Source organism: Neolamprologus brichardi, chromosome 12 (assembly GCF_056152115.1).
Source record: "Neolamprologus brichardi isolate AB-2024 chromosome 12, ASM5615211v1, whole genome shotgun sequence".
In the NCBI taxonomy this organism is placed as follows: Eukaryota; Metazoa; Chordata; class Actinopteri; order Cichliformes; family Cichlidae; genus Neolamprologus; species Neolamprologus brichardi.
The window spans coordinates 23,762,352-23,784,114 of record NC_142115.1 but is presented as its reverse complement, the minus strand read 5'-3'; the positions used below and the strand labels follow the sequence as shown (position 1 = coordinate 23,784,114).

General features: G+C 37.4%; 1 protein-coding gene across 3 annotated transcripts in view; it reads right to left on the bottom strand.

The window, feature by feature from the left end:
• The window catches only part of grid2 (glutamate receptor, ionotropic, delta 2), a 507,657-nt gene that overhangs the window by 135,636 nt on the left and 350,258 nt on the right, over positions 1-21,763 (bottom strand). For all 3 annotated transcript variants that reach the window (XM_006789768.2, XM_006789769.2, XM_006789770.2), the window contains exons 6-8: positions 17,583-17,756; positions 11,257-11,418; positions 5,253-5,372 (exon numbers count right to left, since the gene is read on the bottom strand). In XM_006789768.2, coding sequence (XP_006789831.1) covers positions 5,253-5,372; positions 11,257-11,418; positions 17,583-17,756 — 456 coding nt within the window. The remainder of the gene's footprint in view (positions 1-5,252; positions 5,373-11,256; positions 11,419-17,582; positions 17,757-21,763) is intronic.

Sequence of the window (21,763 nt, the reverse complement as noted above, 5' to 3'; positions counted from 1 at the left end):
ACATGGTGAATGAAGATTCATGCAAATCTACTTAATACGATGGGAAAAAATGAGAAAAATAGAGATTTTTCTCCTTGGAGACATTTTTGTCTATCACTGTCTTCCATCCTTCGCTTACCTTAACGCTGCATGTGTCCAACCAGACTAGCTTTCTGCAGCTTATTTATAAAATTTTACTTTACTTCACGAGCCAATCAAAATGTTGTTTTTTCACATCAATCACTCTAACCTCTCTCTGTGTTTTACCATTACCTTATTTGTCTCACCCTGGACCTTTTCATATACCATTGACAGTCAGTTTCAGTGGTATTAGCCCTCATCCATAGATCTTGGTAACTTGCCCTTCAGGGCTGTTGCCTCTCAGATGTGTTCCATAATCACAGATAATCTGAAGCGCTGCTCAACATGCTGTGCATGAATAATCCAAATTAATTAAACATTTTAATATGCCTATTTCTGTGTTATCAGCTATAATGTATTTGATGTTATCAGGAATCTTTATCTGGCCTGTAGGTCTTAGGATTTCAGTTTTGTCTCAGCTGAGCTACAAATGCATATTTATTAAAAAAAAAACAAACTACTACCTCAATCTTCCTCAGGGGTGTCCCTTTATTTATATATATGCATTTTCTTTCTCTTCAGGTGAACCATTTCATGACATGTTAAACAACACTTAATGCTGGTTAGAAAAAAAAAGTGATAAGTCAGGTAACATTAGTTTAGGCTCTGAATCCAGTAAAAAGCTATTTCAGCAGATATATGGAGGATTCCTGTTGGGACAGTGCACTGCCAACATCAAAACAGAGACAAACCACAGGATATTAGTCTGTGAGCCAATAACAGGTGTGTTATTGAAAGGAAACACAAGACAGTGCTCAATTTTGTCTGACATTTTTCTGCTTACTGTAGTGGTATTGAAGTAAAAATATATCTGGGACATGTGTTCAGAATAAAAATTCACCATTGTTGTCCGTTTAAAACACTACATAGAAGCTTTTGTTAATTCATCTGTCTGTGGAGTGCTGGTGAAAAACAGCTTTGTGTGTCACTGTGGCTTGGATTTATCAAATTTTAACAGTAATTAACCCTGTCTGGAACTCAGTTTCTGGTTTTGTTTCTATAGCAGAATCTCTCTGTGTGTTTATGTGCTAAACGAGAGGAAACTCTGCGTCTCCCTCTCTGTGTCACGCATTTATGGTCATGCAGACTGACATAAATTGTTATGCAAAAAGAAAAAGGGTTAACTGAACATTTTCAAACATGTCAGAAGATTTATGCAAATGCGCGTGTGAATGGGCTTGCATGTGTTCCCAAGTGACTGCAGCTATTAAGGGTATTTGAGCTTGTGCGTGCATTAAGAGATCGCATAAAAGAAAAATGTCTTTCAATCATTCAAAACATGTAATGGTGGGGAATGTTTTTCACATGATGGCGGGACTGTGAAAAGGCTCCCAGGGTCCCATGACTCTCTGAAGTCACTTAACATAATTTACCACATATGTCAAATAAGACTGGAGATGATAATTGAAGTGACCTCAATTTAGGAACACTGCAGTTTGCAGGCCATTGATTCTCATAAAGAGGGAGAACGTTTCAATCTCTCCTCCAAAAGATGGAGAATATGAGCCCGTGTGTGAGTGGAAGGAGACCATGGGCATATGTGAGAGTAAGAATGTAATGATTGTGACTCTATTATGACCTGAGCTGCTGTTTCTATCGCTTGCATGGGATCTGAAAGGATTAGGTCATCTATCTCCTTTCTAGCTGTCTCTCGTGCTGTTCAGCTTGTTTCACTTTATGTCTCTTTTCTTCAAATCTAAACCTCCTTCCTTCTTATCTCCTCAGTTAGCCACAAGCCTTTTTTTATTGTGGCTGTTTTAAAGTACTCGATGCCGTTTTTCTCTCTGAAGTCATTTAAGATGTAGCTGATAGCTAACGAAGCAATTACACATGGCAGTCTTGTCGCCTCTCTGTAAGAGATCAGTGGAGCCTGACATGCCTGTATATATATATATATATAGAGAGATATATAGGCTCTGTGTATAGAAACCGAAGGTAATGGAGCAAAAATCCAATTCTACCACAGTGTAGTGGTAATAATTATGACTGATCTCAGGTATTTGCTATTATTATTATCGCTCAATAGCTGTATGCATCTGTGTGAAGTATGATGGGGATAAAGTCAAAGCGGATTGGTGAAGAAAAATATAACAGGGAGATGAAGAAGGAGGAAGTCGTAAAAGAGAAAGGCACTGAGAAGAATACATTAATTAAGTAAAAAACAACAACAACAAAAAAAACAAAAGTTATTAATGAAACTGTGAGCAGGCCTAGGAAAGCTCAAAGAGAAACCACGAGGAAGGACAGAAAAGAAAGGTCAGGTTAAGTGGTATGCTTACATGAAACCAGTGGTATTACTATAATTAAGGGAATAAGCATGTATTGTTAATGGTTCGGTTAGGTCAAAAAGGCACACAATCCCATTGATTGCAATTTAGCTGGGCTTTTTGAGGACTTGTCAAAAACAGAGAAAGCTTTAATGCAGAACCGTACTCAGGTACAAGAAAAACACATTAAACTTCATATGGCATGATTAATATATATGTTCTACAGATGAAGTGTGAAAAGGGAGATGATCTATAATTTATGCAGGAATATAACCAATGGTAATTGCGTTTGGTTCCAAAGTTAGACTTTTTTTTTCATTTTTTATGGGAAATGTCATGTGACTTCACCTATGTTAAAATACACGATAACCGCAAAGCAATTCATAAATAACGGATCAAAAGTTTCTATAAAGGATGTGGTCCCTTTATTTGTTTACACTTCTGTAACACAGGTCACCAGACCTCAGGGGTGGTTAAATAAATATGTTACAACATTTCAGCAGTGAACAGAACACGTGGGTTTATTTGAGTTTCAAAAATTTTCTTTTCAGCAAACGTATGACAAAGCTTATACAAAAGCTTCCTTTTCTCTGTTTGCTCTGAAGTGTAAATGACCCAGAGTCTATGAAACTGAGGAACTTTATCAGTAATTTGTACAAATGAAAGAAACTGTTTCTGTTCCTTTCATTTCACGGCTGTTTTTTACTTTGGCATTATTATTTCTTTCATAAGAATACCAGCTTGGATTGAAAATTATAGAGTGCGAGCCTTTTTCTTCCAGCTTTCCTTTCTGATGGCTCAGTTTTTTAACCATGATAAAAAAATTGGATGTTGGTGACAAATATATATTTTTATTACAGTATTTTTTTGCAATCATTTTTTTATTATTATAATTTTTTGTAGTATATGTGCACCTAACACATAACAGTTATTGGCTTGGTTTACATATTTTAGAAATTTAGAAAATTATGCAGTAAGGTCAACTTGTCTTTTTTAAAAAAATATATATTTTGATTTACACTGATTTAAGTTACTTTATTTTACATGCTGTATATTTTACTTTGCAAATAAAACAAGACCTATGTATCACTTAAGCACACAGTACAAAAGAAAAAAAGTGACTTGAGTGAGAGAAATAGATAGCTTTCATAATATTAAGTATATTTCAATTAAGTATATTCTTTCTTAGCTTTTTTTGGTAAGCACACAATCCAGAGGAGAAAGGAAAAATAACAGCTCTTGGTTTTCATTGCAATCAGCATGCATTAGTGAAACTTCTGCAACGTACCCACATTTGCATTCAGGGACTACAACTAATTGAATTACTGCTGTATTGGTGATAGTTCTTTTTCTGCTGATATACCAGGATATTAATTTCTTTTATAGTTTTTCTTCTCCATGGAATTATATACATAAAAAGGTTCCAGCAGGACTTTCCTCTTGCTTTTTTTTCTGTTTCTGAGTGAATATTTCAGTATATTTCACTATATTTCCAGCCGTACACACTGGCTCATTGACATGCTTTTATTGAAGGTTAGATGCTCAGTATGAACACCATTTAAGAGGGCCACATGATTTGGAAGGGTTTGGTCTAGCTGCAAAAAAAAGTTACTATCCAGATCCTCTGAGCGGAATAGCAGCCTTTCTTTAGTCTTTTTTTTAATGCCATGTATGAATTTAATTGAATCCCAATGACAAATGAACAAATGTTCAGAGAATTAAGGGAGACTGTGGCAGGAATACTGTATAACAAGTGCTTGAATTCCCTAAGAAGTAATTATGCTCTGCGATTAGGGAATTGTGCCTTAATGTAATTATCCTGTGCTTTAAAGATTAATTTTGTCTGTGATGGCATGCTGTGTTATGTTGGTGCCTCACCACATTATCCATAATCACAGATCACTGTTATCTGTGAAGAGATCCCTCTGGTACAGAGGGACAGACGCACTGTGCCTTCGTGTCTGAGGACATCATTTTTGTGTCCTGTTTCTATAAGTGTATTGGAAACAAGAACATGGACTGAGAACGGCTTCAAGCAACTCAAAGAAGTCCAGACGCTTTTCTTTCCAAGCTCCTTAGACTACGATGACCTGGATGACTGAGAACCTTCACAGACACTGAAGCTGTTCGCAGCACTGTCCACTAGAAAGTTATCAGCATTATGCATAAAACAATAACCAAGTAATTTATTTATCAGCGGTTTTTCACAGAAGTGTGTTCTTTACCAGAGACGTTTAGATCATCTTAAAAATAAAAATTTGAATGATTTGATTTGAATGTACAACATCTTTTTTTTAATATAGCCTGCAAAACACAACTAAGTGCACACATACACCCACAACCACACACTTGCACACAATCCATGAACAAACAATGTTATGAATATATGCGTGCGTGGCTGTCTTTTATGATGCCTGTTAAAATTCATTATGCACGTATCATTACCAGATAGCATTTGAAGATGCTTCTAATGAATCCAATTAACACCATGCTTTATTGAAGGGGAGGTGAGCTGCAGTGCTCAGGCTTTATCCGACGGGTGGATAGAAAACAGAAAAAATTAAAACACAAAAAAAATCATTTGTTCTGTTCAAGACGTTAATGGCTTGGGAAAGAAACAAAAAAAGAAAGACAGAGAAAGAAAGAATACAGGTGTAAATATAAAAGAGCAGCTGGACTATGCTGCGGTGACAGGCAAAATGAAGAAATACCTGTGTAAATATGAGACACCATTTAGAGACTAGGTGCAATGGAATTCCCCAGTAAATCGAGGAATTACACAAATCTACTCTACGCATTTGAAGAAATTATCCTCCCTTCACCCACAGTAGAACACCACACAGAGGTTCTGTTTTAACTACTTACCCTGCTGACTCCCCGTCCTCTATCTTCTCCATAATTTGTGCCCAGGATTTCAAAGAAGATGTTGGGGTTAGTGCCGTTGTCAGTGAACTCCAAGAAACTGGTCAGGCCGCTCACCCCGAACTGCAAGGAAAAGATTTAGGATGTGTTATATTTGGTTTATCTTACAATTATTGTTGTTATTGTCAAAATTACTGTAATTATTATTGTGATTTTCATCACTATAATGATGTCAGCTTTTTTTTGTCATTTCTCCCTACATATATTAGAAAACTAACAGTTTTTTCAGCAAAAAAAGAAAGAAAAAAGAAAGAAAAGAAAGAAATGGTAACTGTACACAGCGAAACCGAGACACGTATAATTTTTACTTCACATTTATCACAGTCGTAGGTACTGTGTGTGACATTTGATAGTGATACATAATACAGGTGGTCTCTTGTGATTTTTTTTTCTCATCATGGAGGCATTACTTTCTCAGTTACTGTGATAGCAAAAGAAGAAACATTCCATTTCACCTACATACACTTTAGTAACCTTCGGTGAATGGACCAGAACATTATTAATCTGTAGCGTATAAACTGCGAGTCTGCAGACAGGCCAATGTCATACCTCGTGTCATTTTTAGGGATAATTATTTAAGTTACTGTGGTTTCGCCACGCGGATAAATTTGTGCAACTGTCATACGCTGGAGAAGGACTGAAAGGGCATGCCGTTGTCTCATGCTGCTGTCATATATTCAGTGAGAAAACTTCAGCTTCTGTTGATGTTTGTCAGGATAGAAATTACAGTGATTTGAACTGATGAACGCAACAACTGTTTATATTTTAGGAAAGTCAAATAAATGCGCTTATGGTTAATTTCAATAAGGAAGATCTATATTCACTCATCTGCCTGCTCTACAGGGTGTTAGGCTGCTTTTCTGTTTTCTACATCACTTTCACTTTTACATCATCATTCTAGTCCAATCGTCTTTTTACCCGTCTTCTTTGGGGCGATCATCTTCCAGTTTGCACAGTTTAAATCTTTGCTCTCCGTCATTCTCGCTTTCAGACTCTCATTCGTGCAACCCACCTCATCCCCAACTTCACCTCACTGACACCTCAGTCAGAGCTTTTCATCTTCACCACCACCAGTGTCTAGACTCCCGGGGGTCCTGCAATAAATCCTTTCACGGCTGATCGGCGGAGTGTAATCGCCATATACATTAATATCTCTATCTAAATAAACCAAGTTCAATTCTTTCAAGTAATCTCTTTTTATTGAACCCTCCTTATTTGATATCTGATGTCTGAGTTATAGAATAGTGACAGTCTTCCCAATATTCTGAGAATTTGTGCAGTAATATCTCTCTTTCTGTACTCAAACACACCAGGTGTATATGTGTGTCTGTCATAAGCGTGCATACACTTAAATCTGATATGCTTTGAAGAACAACTAGTTATATTTGTATGTCTATGGCACTTCATAAGATATGGTAATGTGCTATTGGGATTACTAATCTATGTAAATATTTTATTCACCTGGGATGACTGCACGTACTTAGACGCACACTCAGTATATTGCGTGTTTACATCTCTGCATCAACAGCTGAGGTTGAAACATGCCCTTAATAGTCATTTAGGAGAACCTGGATGGAAAAGATGTTTTATTAGGTCTAAGAAGAGAAATAAAATAACAGCGAAATGAAAAAAAAAAGACTTTTTAATTTTTGGATGCTTGACAGAACTAAGATGAAAGTAACAGCGTATGTGTGTTATAATAACAGCAAAAATAAAAAGTCTCCCAGGTGCTGCAGAAGATGTAGGGGCTGGGTCACAGGCCTTACAATGCCTTTAAAGTAATCAATAACATTTTAAAATGAGTCCTAAACCTTAACAGTTTATGTCGCAGAGATTCAAAGGTGGAAATGTAGCAGGCAATACATAGTCTTCTAAGCACAAACACAACACGCACTTCAGGTGTAACAGCAGCATTTATTCTCCACTCTGAGTTTGTCAATGAACACCAGACAACAACATCAATAGAGCTCCTCATCAACACCTGCAAATTAGTATTTATCATTACCATATTGGCCCCACATACCAAAACACTGATTAAACACACAGGCACGCACAGCAAGTAAAGAACACTGCTGATACAGTGCGAAATGGAACTGATGCCAGGCTGTTGAAATCAACTCTATTACTGCTTAGGGCTCTTTAACAGAGCTCTGCTGAGACAGTCATCAAGGTTGGTTTAGCAGCCGGGGCTGGCTGATGAAAGTGTTGCCAAACCCCAGCCTGATCGCAAGGTGAAGTGCAGAGATAGATATGAAAGCCATTGCGCTGCATTTATTATTGTCTGACACTAATCCTAAATTAGCATTTCACTTGGCTTCATCATTCAGTCAAACTGTCATCCCTGGAGTATTTTTTTTTATTATTGATATCAAAACAGGGGGCATTGATCCAATTGGATTTAACAGTGATGAAAGTGTTGCCAAACCCACGCTTAAACTCAAGGTGAAATGTTGAGATTCCTAAAATCACAACTGCAGAATGAAGTCCTCTACCTGCCAAAAGCCAAATATGCAGGAACTGAGAAGAACTTGCCGATTGGTGGATTTACTTTGTTCATGCAGTCCTTTGAATGCACGATCACTTGGTGTGTAAGGTGTACTCAGGACAAAGGTAGAAAGCTATCATTAGATTTATTGATAAAATAAATTGATCTCTCTGTGATGAGAACGATATAAAAGTTAAGACAGAGTTTTTTCAGAACCTTATCCATTTGCATTCTTCAGTTACAGGTGACGCTAATGTATTAGTCAATTTAGCTATGACTACATCTTGCTGTTTCAGCCAAGGAACAATAAGAGCTGTAAAAAGGTGTCTTGAATTGCAGATTAGATTGTATCTAAAAGAAAAGTTGATATATTTCAAAAAGAAGGATACATTTTTTTTGAAAGAGATTGATTCATAAAAATTATTATTATTATTATTATTATTATTATTATTATTATTATTATTATTATTACAGAATACACCCTGGACAGGTCAACAATTCAGTCAACCCCACAGAGAAAGGCCTCAGGCCAGATGATGGCGTCTAACTCAGGACCTTCATGCTGTGAGCCAACAGTGCTACTATTATTATTATTGTTGTTATCATTATTATTACTATGATTATTATTATCCTGGGTTTGAATACACCATCTGGTCAGGGGACATGTAAACTCTGTGAAGTTTGTTCTCCCTGTGTTTGTAGGGGTTGTGTGGTTTCTCACCAAGTACTTTCTGGCTGGCTGGATGGATGGATGGATGGATGGATGATTATTTAAACAAAGAGTTTTTTTCAAACTGGCATATACACACATATGCTGCAGGAGACTGATGAAATAGATGGATTGTTTTAAAAAAAAAAATCCTTGGGATAGTAAAATTTTGAATAAAATTCCAATATTAATCACAGATTATAGTGTTGGTATTACAACATAAATCAATATAAACAGGCTAATAAAATATCCAAGCATTAGTCAGATAGTAGAAGTAGTGACTGCAATGTAAAAACATCAAATTAAATCTGAATTTAATTGGAAAACTGAAGATGAAATGAGAAAATGAGAAAACTCATCAGTCCCTCCCTCCCAGTGTTCCCCAAAGCAGAACTTCAGTCCTTGATATTGACCACTTGACTCCTAGATGCCATCACATTTTCCCACCAGTTCCAGTCGCTTGTCCTTTACACCAGACTCACCTTACCCTCATCCCTCATTTCCGTTTCCTTGGCCATTTCTGCCTACTCTCTGACATATCATCTTGATTACAAGGGGCTTGTTCAAAATGCCTCATCTGAAGAAAGCTCCAAGCCAAGTTCATGCATACGGTAGTACCATGTCCATCTGTATACAACAGAAACTACAGGTCTGCACTATTTGAGACTATAAAAGCCCAAACCGTTATGGAGTCACTTTTGAGTATCGTTACAAGTGCTCCTCAGCATTTTCACACTGATTTGGCCTCAAAGCCAGGAATTGTGCTCATTAATAACAAATAAACAAATAAAAAATGTATTTGGCAAAGACAGTGACACAGCAAATACTGAAATATTATGAAATAAATAACGCAGAGATTTCAAATGTGAGAAGGAAATGCAGGCAGCACTGATAGTAAAAAGCATTGAGATGCCAGGGGGGGTGTGGAGTTGCAGTTGACACAGCTCATTGGCAACCCTTGGGATCCATGTCCAAAACATTATTCTTAGCACAGCATCCGAATGTATATATTACAGATGCCTACAGTGTGGGATACTTCATGCTGATCTAGTGTGTCTGGTACCTCATAATTTCTAAATGTTAAAAAACTGATGGTCTAAATCCAAAAGCACTTCAGGACATGAGTAAATGCCAATGTTTTGATGAAGACAAAACAGTCAGGAATTTACAGTCTGGCCTGTCCAGGCTTCAACACACACCAGGGCTACTGAAAAAATCTCCACTGAATGAATACGCAGTCACAGCCTGCGTGAGAGATGGGGGATCGTGTGATGGACACAGATTAAAAAGAAATTGATATTCAGCATGCAGAAACTGTGCTCCTCTTTTCTCCTGCAGTAGTTGAACACAAGGTTCACAGGGTGTATCACACAATAGATTTTGTCTAAACATTTTTGATGACCCTCTTCTGCACAATGAAATTGATCAAGCATTCAACTCAGGAGCAGAATTTGGAGGGTTTTATACTCATAGCCATTGGGAAATGAATGCTAATGAAATATGGACAATGTCAGAAAACAGCAAACACTTTTTTAGCTTGTTAAACAAATGGTTAGGCTCTGTTTTTTATATACATAATGACAGTGTAATATGCCTTTTTTATATTCGGGTGAAGTTATTGCAATAAAAAACTGTGGTGCCTTACTGCTCTTTTTATGTTTTAAGAGAGCAAGTGTATTATTGAGTGCTGTGCACTAATTTGTATTTCGTCTTAGCACCTAGTTATATGCTACTTTTATAGCATGTGAATCTGAATCTGTGTCATTTCTGCATTCTATAAGTTTAGGAGCCTAGATCTATTCTGCTCCCCACTGACTGCACAACTATCTGAACTAACATGCCACAGATTTTAATATTGGAAAGAAAATACAATGTTTTACGGAAACTGAATTGGATGTTGCAACACGTAGGCTTATTCTGTGATAGAACAGGTGTTCTATAGCGAGGTCTGTCCGCCATTCATATAACAGTATACAGCTCTCACCGTGGTTTGCTGGAGTTCTAAAGGGTTATGAATGCTTTTTGACACCTTTCAGACTGATACACTGATAATCTAATTGGATACACCTTGAGGCGACTTTTGTTGTGATTTGGCGCTATATAAATAAAACTGAATTGAATTGATACAAACATTGGACAGCTGGCTGTATTTGTGAAGTAGTTAGCAGTAAACAAATCTCTGGATCTTATTAAACTGGGATCAGATTTAATAGGATATAGTTGTTTTCTTGACTAAAAGCCAAAGGAAGCTGTAGGTACTGACTCCATATTAATGTCTTAAATGTATCGTACCTCAAGCACCATTAATCTCAAATTAGCATACTAATTATTAGCCATTCTGGTTGTTTCAATCTGTCAGGAAGCTATTGTTTATTTTCACCAATAATCACCATCTTCACTGTCTCTGCTTGCACTCCTGTGACACATGCACTGCATTACTGCGTGAACTTCTCATTAATGGTAATTGATGTGTTTAAGACATTGCGAAATGAAGTGAACAGAATAAGTTGCAAGTATGCTCCCTAAAAAAGGTTCACAAGTCTTTAACCACATATGAAAAGTTCTTACTGTATGAACTGAGGATGCTTGCTTGCAGAACAACAGCCAGCTTACCTCTGTGCCTACATCTGTGTATACTCAGGTAGACTCACCAGAGCAGCCAAGTACACATTATGCTTGCACACTTGGTGAAACACCTTCCTGTAAGCCTTGAGAGGAAAAAACACAGTGTGCATTTCTTCACCATTTTATACCTTTTTGACAGTATCCAGCATACTCTTGCCTCCCTGCCATGGTTTGGAGTTCTTCCTGATGCAGCTCAGACTGGCCATGCTGTGCCATTTCCTGTCCTCCAACTTTCTGTGGAAGGTATTGGCCAGCAGTAAGACTGTATCATAGATGTAGCGGTTGGTGATCTACAGAAAGAAACATAAAAAGGCAAAATAAAGACAAACTTGTAATTAGTAATAAGTTTCACAAAACAAACAGTCCGAGCCTTTCCAGGTTGAAATGCTATTAAAATTAAACAATTTATTTCCAGAGAAATCCAGCAGCTTCTTGATCAAAAAAGAAAAATATTACCTTGTCTCCGTCTCTTTAAAATCAACAGTATACACCCTGACTACGCAGCCAACATTGTTTTTGGGTACACAGATGCTTATAAGTAAGAACAAAAAAAAGCTTTCAAGATTAAATTAATTAATGTACTGAAAGGTTATTGACACCAAAACAAAAACAAGTAGGAGATGGAAGGAGTCCACTCATTCTGTGATTGATCATTGTGTAATGTACAGTACCAAGCCTCTTGTCTCTGTGTAAATGGGAACGGGGTAAAATAAATGAACTACAATGATTCCACGCCTACACACAAAAAAGCAAGCAAGCAGTGTGGATCCACTCACATTAATGGACAAATGAATACAATCACACAACACAAGCAGAAGCCTTGATCTGTCTAATATTGCATTTTGTACACCAAAAAGAGGCTTTGAACACAATATATTTTTAATATATTATACTACACAGTGTTTAAATCTTCTTCAACTTTTCGCCCAGTACTTCCATTGCTGTGAAAAAGTATTTGCCAACATCCTGATTTCTTAGTTTTTTTTAATATTTGTCACACTTAAACGTTTCAGATCACCAAACTGATTTTAATATTAGACAAAGATAGCCCGAGGAAATACATAATGCCCATAGCTCTGAATGAACTTTATCCCACTCTTCTTTGGAGAATTGGGGGGGTGCTTTGTTTTGAGTCATTCAGAGGTGGAACTGTTGCAGTGCACTTGACCCTTATGATGGTCGAATATGCTCCTTCATTATTTTCTTCATGATTTTCTGGTAGAGAGCAGAATTCATGGTTCCATTATCTGTCCAGGTCCTGAAACAGCAAAACTACCCCAGACCATCACACCACCAGTTTGACTGCCGGTGTGACGTTCTTTTATGAAAAAATCCTGTACTAGTTTTAGGCAAAATACAACTGGACAAAAACTTTCCAAAAAGTTCAACTTTTGTCTTGTTAGTCCACAGAATATTTTCCCAAAAGTCTTGGGGATCATCAAGATATTTTTTTGAGAAATATGAAACGAACCCTGGTATTGTTTATGGCCACCAGTAAATTTCTCACCATGGATGCCATTTTTGCCCAGTCTCTTTCTGACTGCTGAATCGTGAATTTTGACCTTAACTGAGACAAGTGGGGCCTGCAGTTTTTTAAATGTTGTTCTGGGTTCTTTTGTGACCTCCTGGATGAGTTGCCGATGAGGTCTTGGAGTAATGCTGATAGACTCCAGGGAAGCTTTCTCTATTTGTGGATAGTGGCTCTCAGTGTGGTTTGCTAGTGTTCCAAAGGCTTACAAATACTTTTCTAACCCCTTTCAGGCTGATAGATGTCGCCTAGAAAAATGTGATTACATTTTTAATTCGTGATTTAAAAGGGGGGTCTAATTACTTTTATCACACAAGACCAGGAAAGTTTGGATAGCTTTTTTCCCTTAACAAATTAAATCATCACATAAAAATAATGTTGTATTTGCTTGGGTTATCTTTGTCTAATAAAACAATTTTTTTAATTATCAGAAACATGCCAGTCAGACAAACATTAAAAAAAAGAATCAAAGACGGGGACAAATACTTTATCCCAGCGCTATAATTAGCCATTTTTGCATGGCAACAAACCCTTGTGGTTGATTCATTCCTACTCAGGTCAAAGATGTTATTCACTGAATAATCTTCAGATATTGTTAAAGTAAAAAAACAACAACCAGCAAAACATGAAAGCTATGAAAACATAGCTGTTTATATTAGATGGGATATTGTAATTCAGACGCAGACATTCATGGCCAAAGCCTCACAGTATATAACAGCCAAGCTTACAGGTACACCTCATAAAGAATAAAAACATTAAATCATAAAATGTAAGGGATAGAACCAGGTTTTTTGGTTTCTTAAAAAGTTGGCATGGGGGATGAAAGGATAACAAAAGATATTGTCTTTCTTACTGCTTATCAAATTGTTTACTGACAGTCAGGACAAAAGGATATGCCAAATTTTCCTCACATCTAACTTCTTTCAAAGTATCTTAGCTTTCACAGCATTGTTTTATGTCTTCCACGTGGTGATTTTCTTTATCGTTCTTTTTCTTTTAAAATTAAAGGGAAACTCTACTGCTCCGTGGGGAGCTTGGTTTTGGCTCTCCGAGCAAGCTTTGTATGAGAGTGTGTGTGCGTGTGCTTGTGTGGTCAGCCTGAGTTGATGTGCTTCATTGCAGTGTGAAATTGGGCTTCTGGGCCACTCTCTGACCGCTGAGCTGATCTGCTTCCTCAATCTCAAGCTCGCTCTCTCCCACTCGCTCTCTCTCATGTCCTCCTCATCCTCATCATTGTTTTGTTTTTCATTCAGCCATTCATCAGTATGCATATAGAAATGAACATGCATGCAGCAAGTGCATGACCTTTGAGATCACTCTTTTTGCTAGACACCCAAAAACACATTGCCCTTGACTTAAACGACTTACACTTGCATGTTGACACCTATATTACATAAACACATGCATTTCCTTATCTTTCCTCTATGAACGTCTACAAGTAGCTAGCAGGCAAAAGTCTAGAAACAAACTCTTCCAGATATCCAAATGTTTCAATGTGATTCTAACATTCATCAAACATGTTCCTCCAGGGTCTTGCGCATCTACATAAATCAACAGCATATTAATTTAATTTGATATTTTTGTCTTGACACATAAATGAGACTATGCTCCCTTTTCTCTGTTCATTTGATGGCAGCTTGATGAGTCACATAAAAATAAAAAAAATACATATATTGCGTATGTATTGCCACCCCAGGGGCCATTTACAAAAATAGTAAACAAAATGTGAAGATGGAAAAATAAACTGTCACTCTGTGTTTTCCATTGCTGTACTGTAAATGAAATGTGAGGTCTTACATAAAACTGCATAAGGATGTGGTCAAAAATAATTAATTTTACGGGTTAAAAAAAGCCTCAGTAACAATGGATGGATGACTGTACAACATCGAACCAGCAGGCCTGCTGTAATTGAAAGCTTTAGGATCAAGTGATTGACCCCCCGTGTTTGCATCCTCTTTCCTTCGTTCCTATCTGCTCCCATCTCTCTACTCCCTTATCTATCTCGTCATTCTTTTCTTGGTGTGACCGGGCGAAGTAAATGATAATTGCTTTGCCCCAATCTAAAGGAGGCTAAGAAAGGATTTTTCTGTCACCCAGACCAAGGAGCTGTCTAGCATCTCCAGACCCCTTCTTCTCTTTGGGAATTTATTTTTTCTTCTTTTTGGGATAAAGGTTCTGGTACTCTGTTTTTCCAAGGCTTTATTTATTTAGCTTTCCTGCCTCATTAGTTTGGGAAGGGAAGTTTTGGGTCATAAGGCTCATTTCATGGATGGCCAGTCTTTTTGTCTTTTTTGCTGCTAAAAACAAATTGGGGTGGCATCATCTTCATTGAGAGTCACAAAAAAAATAGTAAGCACACTTTAATACATTTAAGTGTGGTCCCTTAAGTTTCAAATACTTGTTTCTGGTGACATTATTAGGATTATTAAAATTAAGATTTTTCTCATTAGAAATTAAAGTTCATTAAAGTTGTCATTGTACTCGATTAAAGATCCTTTTACCTTTTGTACACTTTGTTGTGGTCTAGAGAGAAATTAAAGCGGAAATGAAAAAGTGACAATTTCTGAAATTTTCTGGAAACCTATTGGAAGTTCAAAATGTGAAATTTCCCTTTTATAAACATATCCGGTCTTTAAGTGATGACATGATGATTCCTGCTTCCGAGCCCAAACTACCCTGTGTTTAATAGCGCTGTTGTGTTTTTAACATGTTTTAAAGCTTTGTATCTTGTTCTATTTAATCTCAACAAGCACCTAAAAACAGCCAGTGATCACTGTCGGCGTATCTCGGTTTTTATTACCGCTATTCATTTTAAATGTCTTGATGCATTCTCAATCATCCAGGAAAGTAAATCTCCAAAAGTTGATTCTGTTCATCTGGATGTAGCGTTTTCAGTGGAAGAAACGTTACATTATAAACAGTACATTATGCAAATGTACTGTTTATGACATTGGGGAAACCTGCAGTCAGCTGAGACTGAAGAAGTCATTTGGATGAGTGACGATACGTTTCTTCCACTGAAAACGCTACGTCCAGATGAACAGAATCAACTTTTGGATATTCATTTTAAAGCTTAGTTTTAAAAAAACTTACGATGCAACTACAGCCCAGCCCATGCAGCAGTATATGAATGACTAACCTCGTAATGTCGATGGATTATCACAGTTGTTCTCCTGGCTGAAGTTTGGTCCATTTACAGCATCCTGATTGACTGCATTTGTCCCTGACCATCGAGAATCCTCACGTTAACTTTTATCGAGTGGAAAAAAGTTGGCGTTCATCCTCCAGCTTCACTGTTTACATTATGCTAACATAGCTGTGTCGCTAGCGATCACGTAGCACATTGTTATATACTAGCCAAACTTCAGTAACCCTACAAATGCCACTGCAGTTTACTTTCCTGTCTTCATTTATGTTGGAAGTGATAGCAGAGCTGTACGTTTTAATTTGTTTCAGAATTTAATTTGTTTCCTCATTCAGAACATGGTATATTTATATTTAGATGGAAACTAGCGAGCTAACTTCCTGCTAACCTCTAACTTTCATAAATTTCATAAATTCTGTTTTGATGGATGTCTGGATGCTAAACTTAATTGTTACACCTGGTAGAGCCGCCACACTGATCATTTTATTACAGATGAAATAATTTAGACAGTTTTTCAACTCTCAGCGATGCCGCAGTGATCGTTTGACTTTGGGACATGCAGCAGAGTTTGGGCCTAGACACAGCTAATTACGTCCGACTTAAAGACCGGATTCTCAGTTCAGTCTTTTGTCAGATAGAAGTTTTAGGTTTAAGTGTAGGGTAGGTCTCTGTCAGCTTTCCATACAAGGAACTGTACAGTTTGTCCAATTCTTTATGAAAGAGCCTCTCAAGCTGCATCGATTTGAAAAGAAAGGATCTTCAGGCCTCTCCACAGATGTTAAATGGGCTTGTAGTCTGCTAAACCATGTCTTTCTATATTTGGCTTCGTTCATCTTTTCTTCTTTTCACACACGTTTCAGTTCCCATAGCTAATACAAATGTCCATAGCTTTTCTTTCGTCAGACCAGAGAATGTTCTTTCTCGTGCTTCCTTTAAATTATGTTTGTCAAACTCATCAAGCAGTCACGTGCATGCAACTCAGCACAATAAGTTGGCAAGTAAAACTTCACCATGACAACGATCTGCCTTGACAGTGTCAAAACAAAAGGAAACAAAAAAAATATTACATCATTAAAAGCAGAATGTGTTAGAGGTTTGCATTTAATGATACACTAGAGCTACACCAAGTGTATTTAAAGTCACTTATTCTCATTCACAATGTCATCAATGACTGGGGGCAAAGATTTCCATCGACTCGACTGTATTCCCACTGAACATCCATCTTTTCTTACCCGCTTTAATTAAACTGGAAGGGAACAACTTGTCAAAGACTAAGCCACAAGCCACTCATCTCAACTCCCTACAATAGCTTGAATTTTGTTGACAGTTTTTGTGAGCAACTTTTCTGCTCGCTGTGAGTGTACGTCAGCCAGTAACCGTTTCTGCACAATTTTTCAGCTAAAAATTAAAAACAAATTATTAGAATAAACATATTTTTCAGTGAGTCATCTGTTACGTTATAATCAATCATCTGTCGATTTCTTTCTGTAACATTAGGCAAGCCTACTTCTCAAATCAATCACTCTTTTCACAACTCCTTAATGGGTGTAATAACTGTTCTGAGTAATGAACCCTTGTTGATTTTGAAGTTATTTATTTCATAGCTTGAAATATAAAAGACATGTATGAAAAAAAACAAAAACAAATGCATGCCACATATTTGAGTATTACTTAAAAAATTCACAAATAACAGAAAAGTGTTCTTGGCAGTGAGCAACAGAATTTGGACAATTAAGCTAGTATTCAACATAATACTGAAAATCAATAACCTGTCAACTCACCTCTAGCTGCTGAGCCTTTGGGTTTTTAGGGTCACAGAGGGAAGTGTTAATTCTATGGTTGTGTTTGACACAGCGCTGGGTTGTGTTCTGGGGCATTGGGAACATCTGTCGCACCAACGTCAGCCGACCGATAGACTTCATGACTAACTCCTGCAAGTCATAGTCCGAGATCTCCTGAAAAAGGGTAGAATAGAGGAATAGGTATAGGAAAGGAAAGAAGGGATGAAGTAAATGTAGGTATGTAATTAACAACTTCATTATGCAGACATAAAGCCAGCATGAACAAAATACAAAAGAACTGTAACTGCGCACACAAAATAAAAGCAAAAAAAATAAAAACATGGTTGAATATTACACCTCAAAAGCCTCAGATCTAATTCCTAAACAAGTAAAAGTTAGGCCTTGTTTTAGATACCCTATGTTTCTCATTATCGCCACACCGAGCGATGAAAAGCTGTCTACATCATATGCAAAAATAGTTATTAGATATGAAAGGTACAAGTCAGCCTATGGAAAGAGGAAGAGAGAAGGGTAAAAAATATCCGCGTGTTGGTCTGACTGTGCGCATATGTTTGTTATGTGCACACATGTGCGTTTGCACGTACTCTGTATGTCCTTGCAAAACCTTGGGGGAGGAATCACTGCTAATTTTAGCCCTAGGACACACACTCTCCTTCCCCGCTCTCCATCCATGGATCTCCATCCATCCTCCATGCAGAGGGTCATGTGGTGATGAGATGAGAACTGACGTTTATCGTCCCTGGTGGAGGTAATGCTGCCATCAACTGAAACAGCTTTTACTTCCTTTGTATGTGTATGCAGTGATTGTGTTTGTGTGTGATTTCATGTGTCTTTTGTGCCCATGCCAGTCTGTGCATAAATCAGTCAGGTTTTTTTTTATTTTTATGAGATTGTTTTTAAGCCGTACAATCATGAAAAACCCTTATGATTCCCTTGTGTATGCACCTGAGTCCGCTTGATAGGATTGAAAGGACTCAGATTATGCACATGCACAAACAATCCATCACACACACACTTTGTATTAGTGAAGGGTAATATTATAGATAACACACCTCATTGACTAATAGGAATGGATTTTAATTGAGTGTAATTAACGTCCATTAAGACCCGTGAGTCCTCATGGGATATGATCAATGGTGATTAGAGGTTGTTTTATATGGACTTTATTAGTATACCCAGTGTCATCTGCACTAATAAGGATGATGTATTGCCTTTGCAATGGCCCCTAGGTCTCCACATCCACCACCAGACACAAAAGTATTCATTTGCTTCTGCTTAGAAGTTGATTTTCAAGTTTCTGCTTTCTATACTTTTTCCTCTGTGGTCATATTTTACTGGAACCAGATGTAGTTCTGCAGTTGATTTAAATTATTTATAAAAGTTAACAACAAAAGAATGGAATTTATACTTTGACAAATTACTCAAACAACTTAACATGTTTAACCTTGCATTAACACTCTGCGCTCTGAAATATCTACTTTCTAAACAGTCCAAGTAAGGAATCCGTTTGCTGGCTTAGGGGCGAAAACGTGGCAAAAATCCCAAACAGCTGAAGACATAAAACCCTGAAGGGGACTGAATTACAAAGCCAACAAAAAAAGAAGATCCAGAGCAGAGAGAAAATGCTGAAAATTGCTAAAAAGGCAGATTTGTGGGCCGAAAGAGAATTAAGATGCACAGCAGGCCGTCAAGGGCATGCAAAGAAAGATTGGTAGACAAAAATTATCCAGAGTGCACCACTCAAAGGATCAAATGCAAACAAATATAGATGAACCAACACACAGCAAAAACAGAGACAAAGACACACTTAATTGGGAGGTTTGAGGTTTGCCCTCTAAACAGGGATTTGTCCCTCTTCCTTTGTCATGTTCTGTTTGGCTCTTTGTCTGGATCTCCCTGGGGATAAACTAAAGTGACATCACCCAGTGTGACTTTCAGTGCTCTGAAAGTTGTTAGCCTTTTAACAGCTAAGACAAAATGAATATGACACATGGATGCACATACAGTAGACTGGCGTGAAGAAACACACATGCTCTCATCTACAACCCAAGAGTCTCGGGAAGGAGAGGGTACTGCTACACAGTTGATATTAACCTCGTATAATCACTTCGCTCTTTTTCACGAGTTTCACTTTACCCCAACCTTCCCTCAGGCCACTAACCATTAACCTTTCATGGACTTCTTCAATCAAAACATTATAAGACCAACGCTAAATGTCTCCACAACACTGAGTTAAAATAGGGGTGAGGTTCGAGTTGGATTTACAACAATGACCCTGAAACATCCATGAAATAATTACTGCTCATTATCTAATTACCAGCTCAAAATTTTAATTCTTTAATTCCCTCTTTCATGCCCATCGTCATTTTTGTCTAGTTTCAAATTACTTACTCAGTCTTTTAGTCCTAACCAACCACTGAACAAAGGTGAGATTGTTTTATCACTCATTCCTTTTAATCCTCTTAAAGATTAGCATTTAATTACAATATCATTTGGTCCTTATGTCAGTGTTGTGGGCTTAAATTCTACACACCAAGGCCAGCTACCTCAAACTAAACACACTAGGTCAGTCATGACAGCCAGAATGACCTAAACCTAATTTCTGGAGTTCATCATGAGCTGTTTACTCTGTAAACCAAATCCATTCAATTTGCAAACGCACAACACACCAACACTATGCAGACAAGTTATGAGGCAGGAGCAAGGACAAAATTATGATCAAATGTGTTCTAATTCAGATTTCCAAGCCATGCAGGGAAAGGTGGATAAGAGAGGTGCCACGTTTTCCTTCAACAAGGCAAAAAAAAAAACAACGATCCGACAGTTTCGGCGTAGCCACTTATTAACAACAAGGGTATGAGATAGCTGAAGTCAAAGCGAGCAATTTCAAGCTGTGGACACAGTATGCACAAATGTTGACTCATTCTCTCCCAGCAAGTCCTTCTGGAGCAGCAAATAAAATTGTTCTTTAACTTAGCTGAGATTGCAGCCTTAAGTTAGAGTCACTTTGTATCCTTAATCTGTTTCCAAGAACAATAAATGAAACTAACCACCACACAGTAGGCTTTAATAGGGTTCAATTATGCGAAAGTCTGTAGAATGTTCTTAAATTGGACAAGACCTCATAATCCAGCAATTATATTTAAAAAAAAAGAAAATCCGAATAGTTCCAGTTACATGGCTTTCATAGTGACGTGTTAAGCTCCAAATTGACAGAAAATGCTAATCTCAAAGCATCTTATTACTATCCATTTTTCCTCTGAGAGGCAGAAGAGACAGACGAATGGAGCGAAAGAAGAACAAAACGGAAACGGGTGTGAACATCACAGAAAAGATCAAGAATAACGAATAATGGGGAAATTGTGAATGAGCGGGGTCAATAGTGGAGTTATCCTCCAAAATGTAAGGGGCAAACAGAGAGAAAGAGAAGTTATGAACATCTCTTATCACTTCTTCTCCCCACACCCCTCATCCTCTTCTCCTGAGAAGAGCAAAGGAGATGGGTAAAGGAAGGATGATCAATTATGAACTGTGAACTCCCCCTCAGTGGGGCTGTCTGACTGTTGGCTGTAGATAAAGCACAGTTATGACAACCATACAGTACCCTCTCATCCATAATAATCTACAGGGATGGAGAGGACTTTCACACATAGGAATATTCATTCTCCACAGAAGAAGTACAAGAGGACATTCTATATGACAAAATATTTTAACCGCTCATCTATTTTAAACACCCTCTGAACCATTGCATGTGGCCAATGGAATATAGTGTGTGCATCACAGAAATCTATGACTATATTTTTGTCTTGATCTTTAAATTTTATGCAGGGAGACTTGGTAAGCATTGATTTTTATCATAAAAAACTGTGTGTGTGTGAGAGAGAGAAGGAGATATAGGAAACAAAGAAGCTCTGTCATTCACAAAAGTCTGAAATAGCTTAGAAATTAGCTTTTTTTAAAGTCATAGGTGCCTGACCATGCTTTTTTGCTACCCTCAAAGTAAAGGATTATCTTTTTTTTAAAATAACTAACAAGCAGCTACTTGAGTTTTGCTTATGAATTTATAATTAGTAACAAACCACAGGCAGTACAAAAAGAATAGCTAATGATTACGCAATTTGTAGAGAATTAATCTATATTAGCTGCGGTGCTTCAAACAT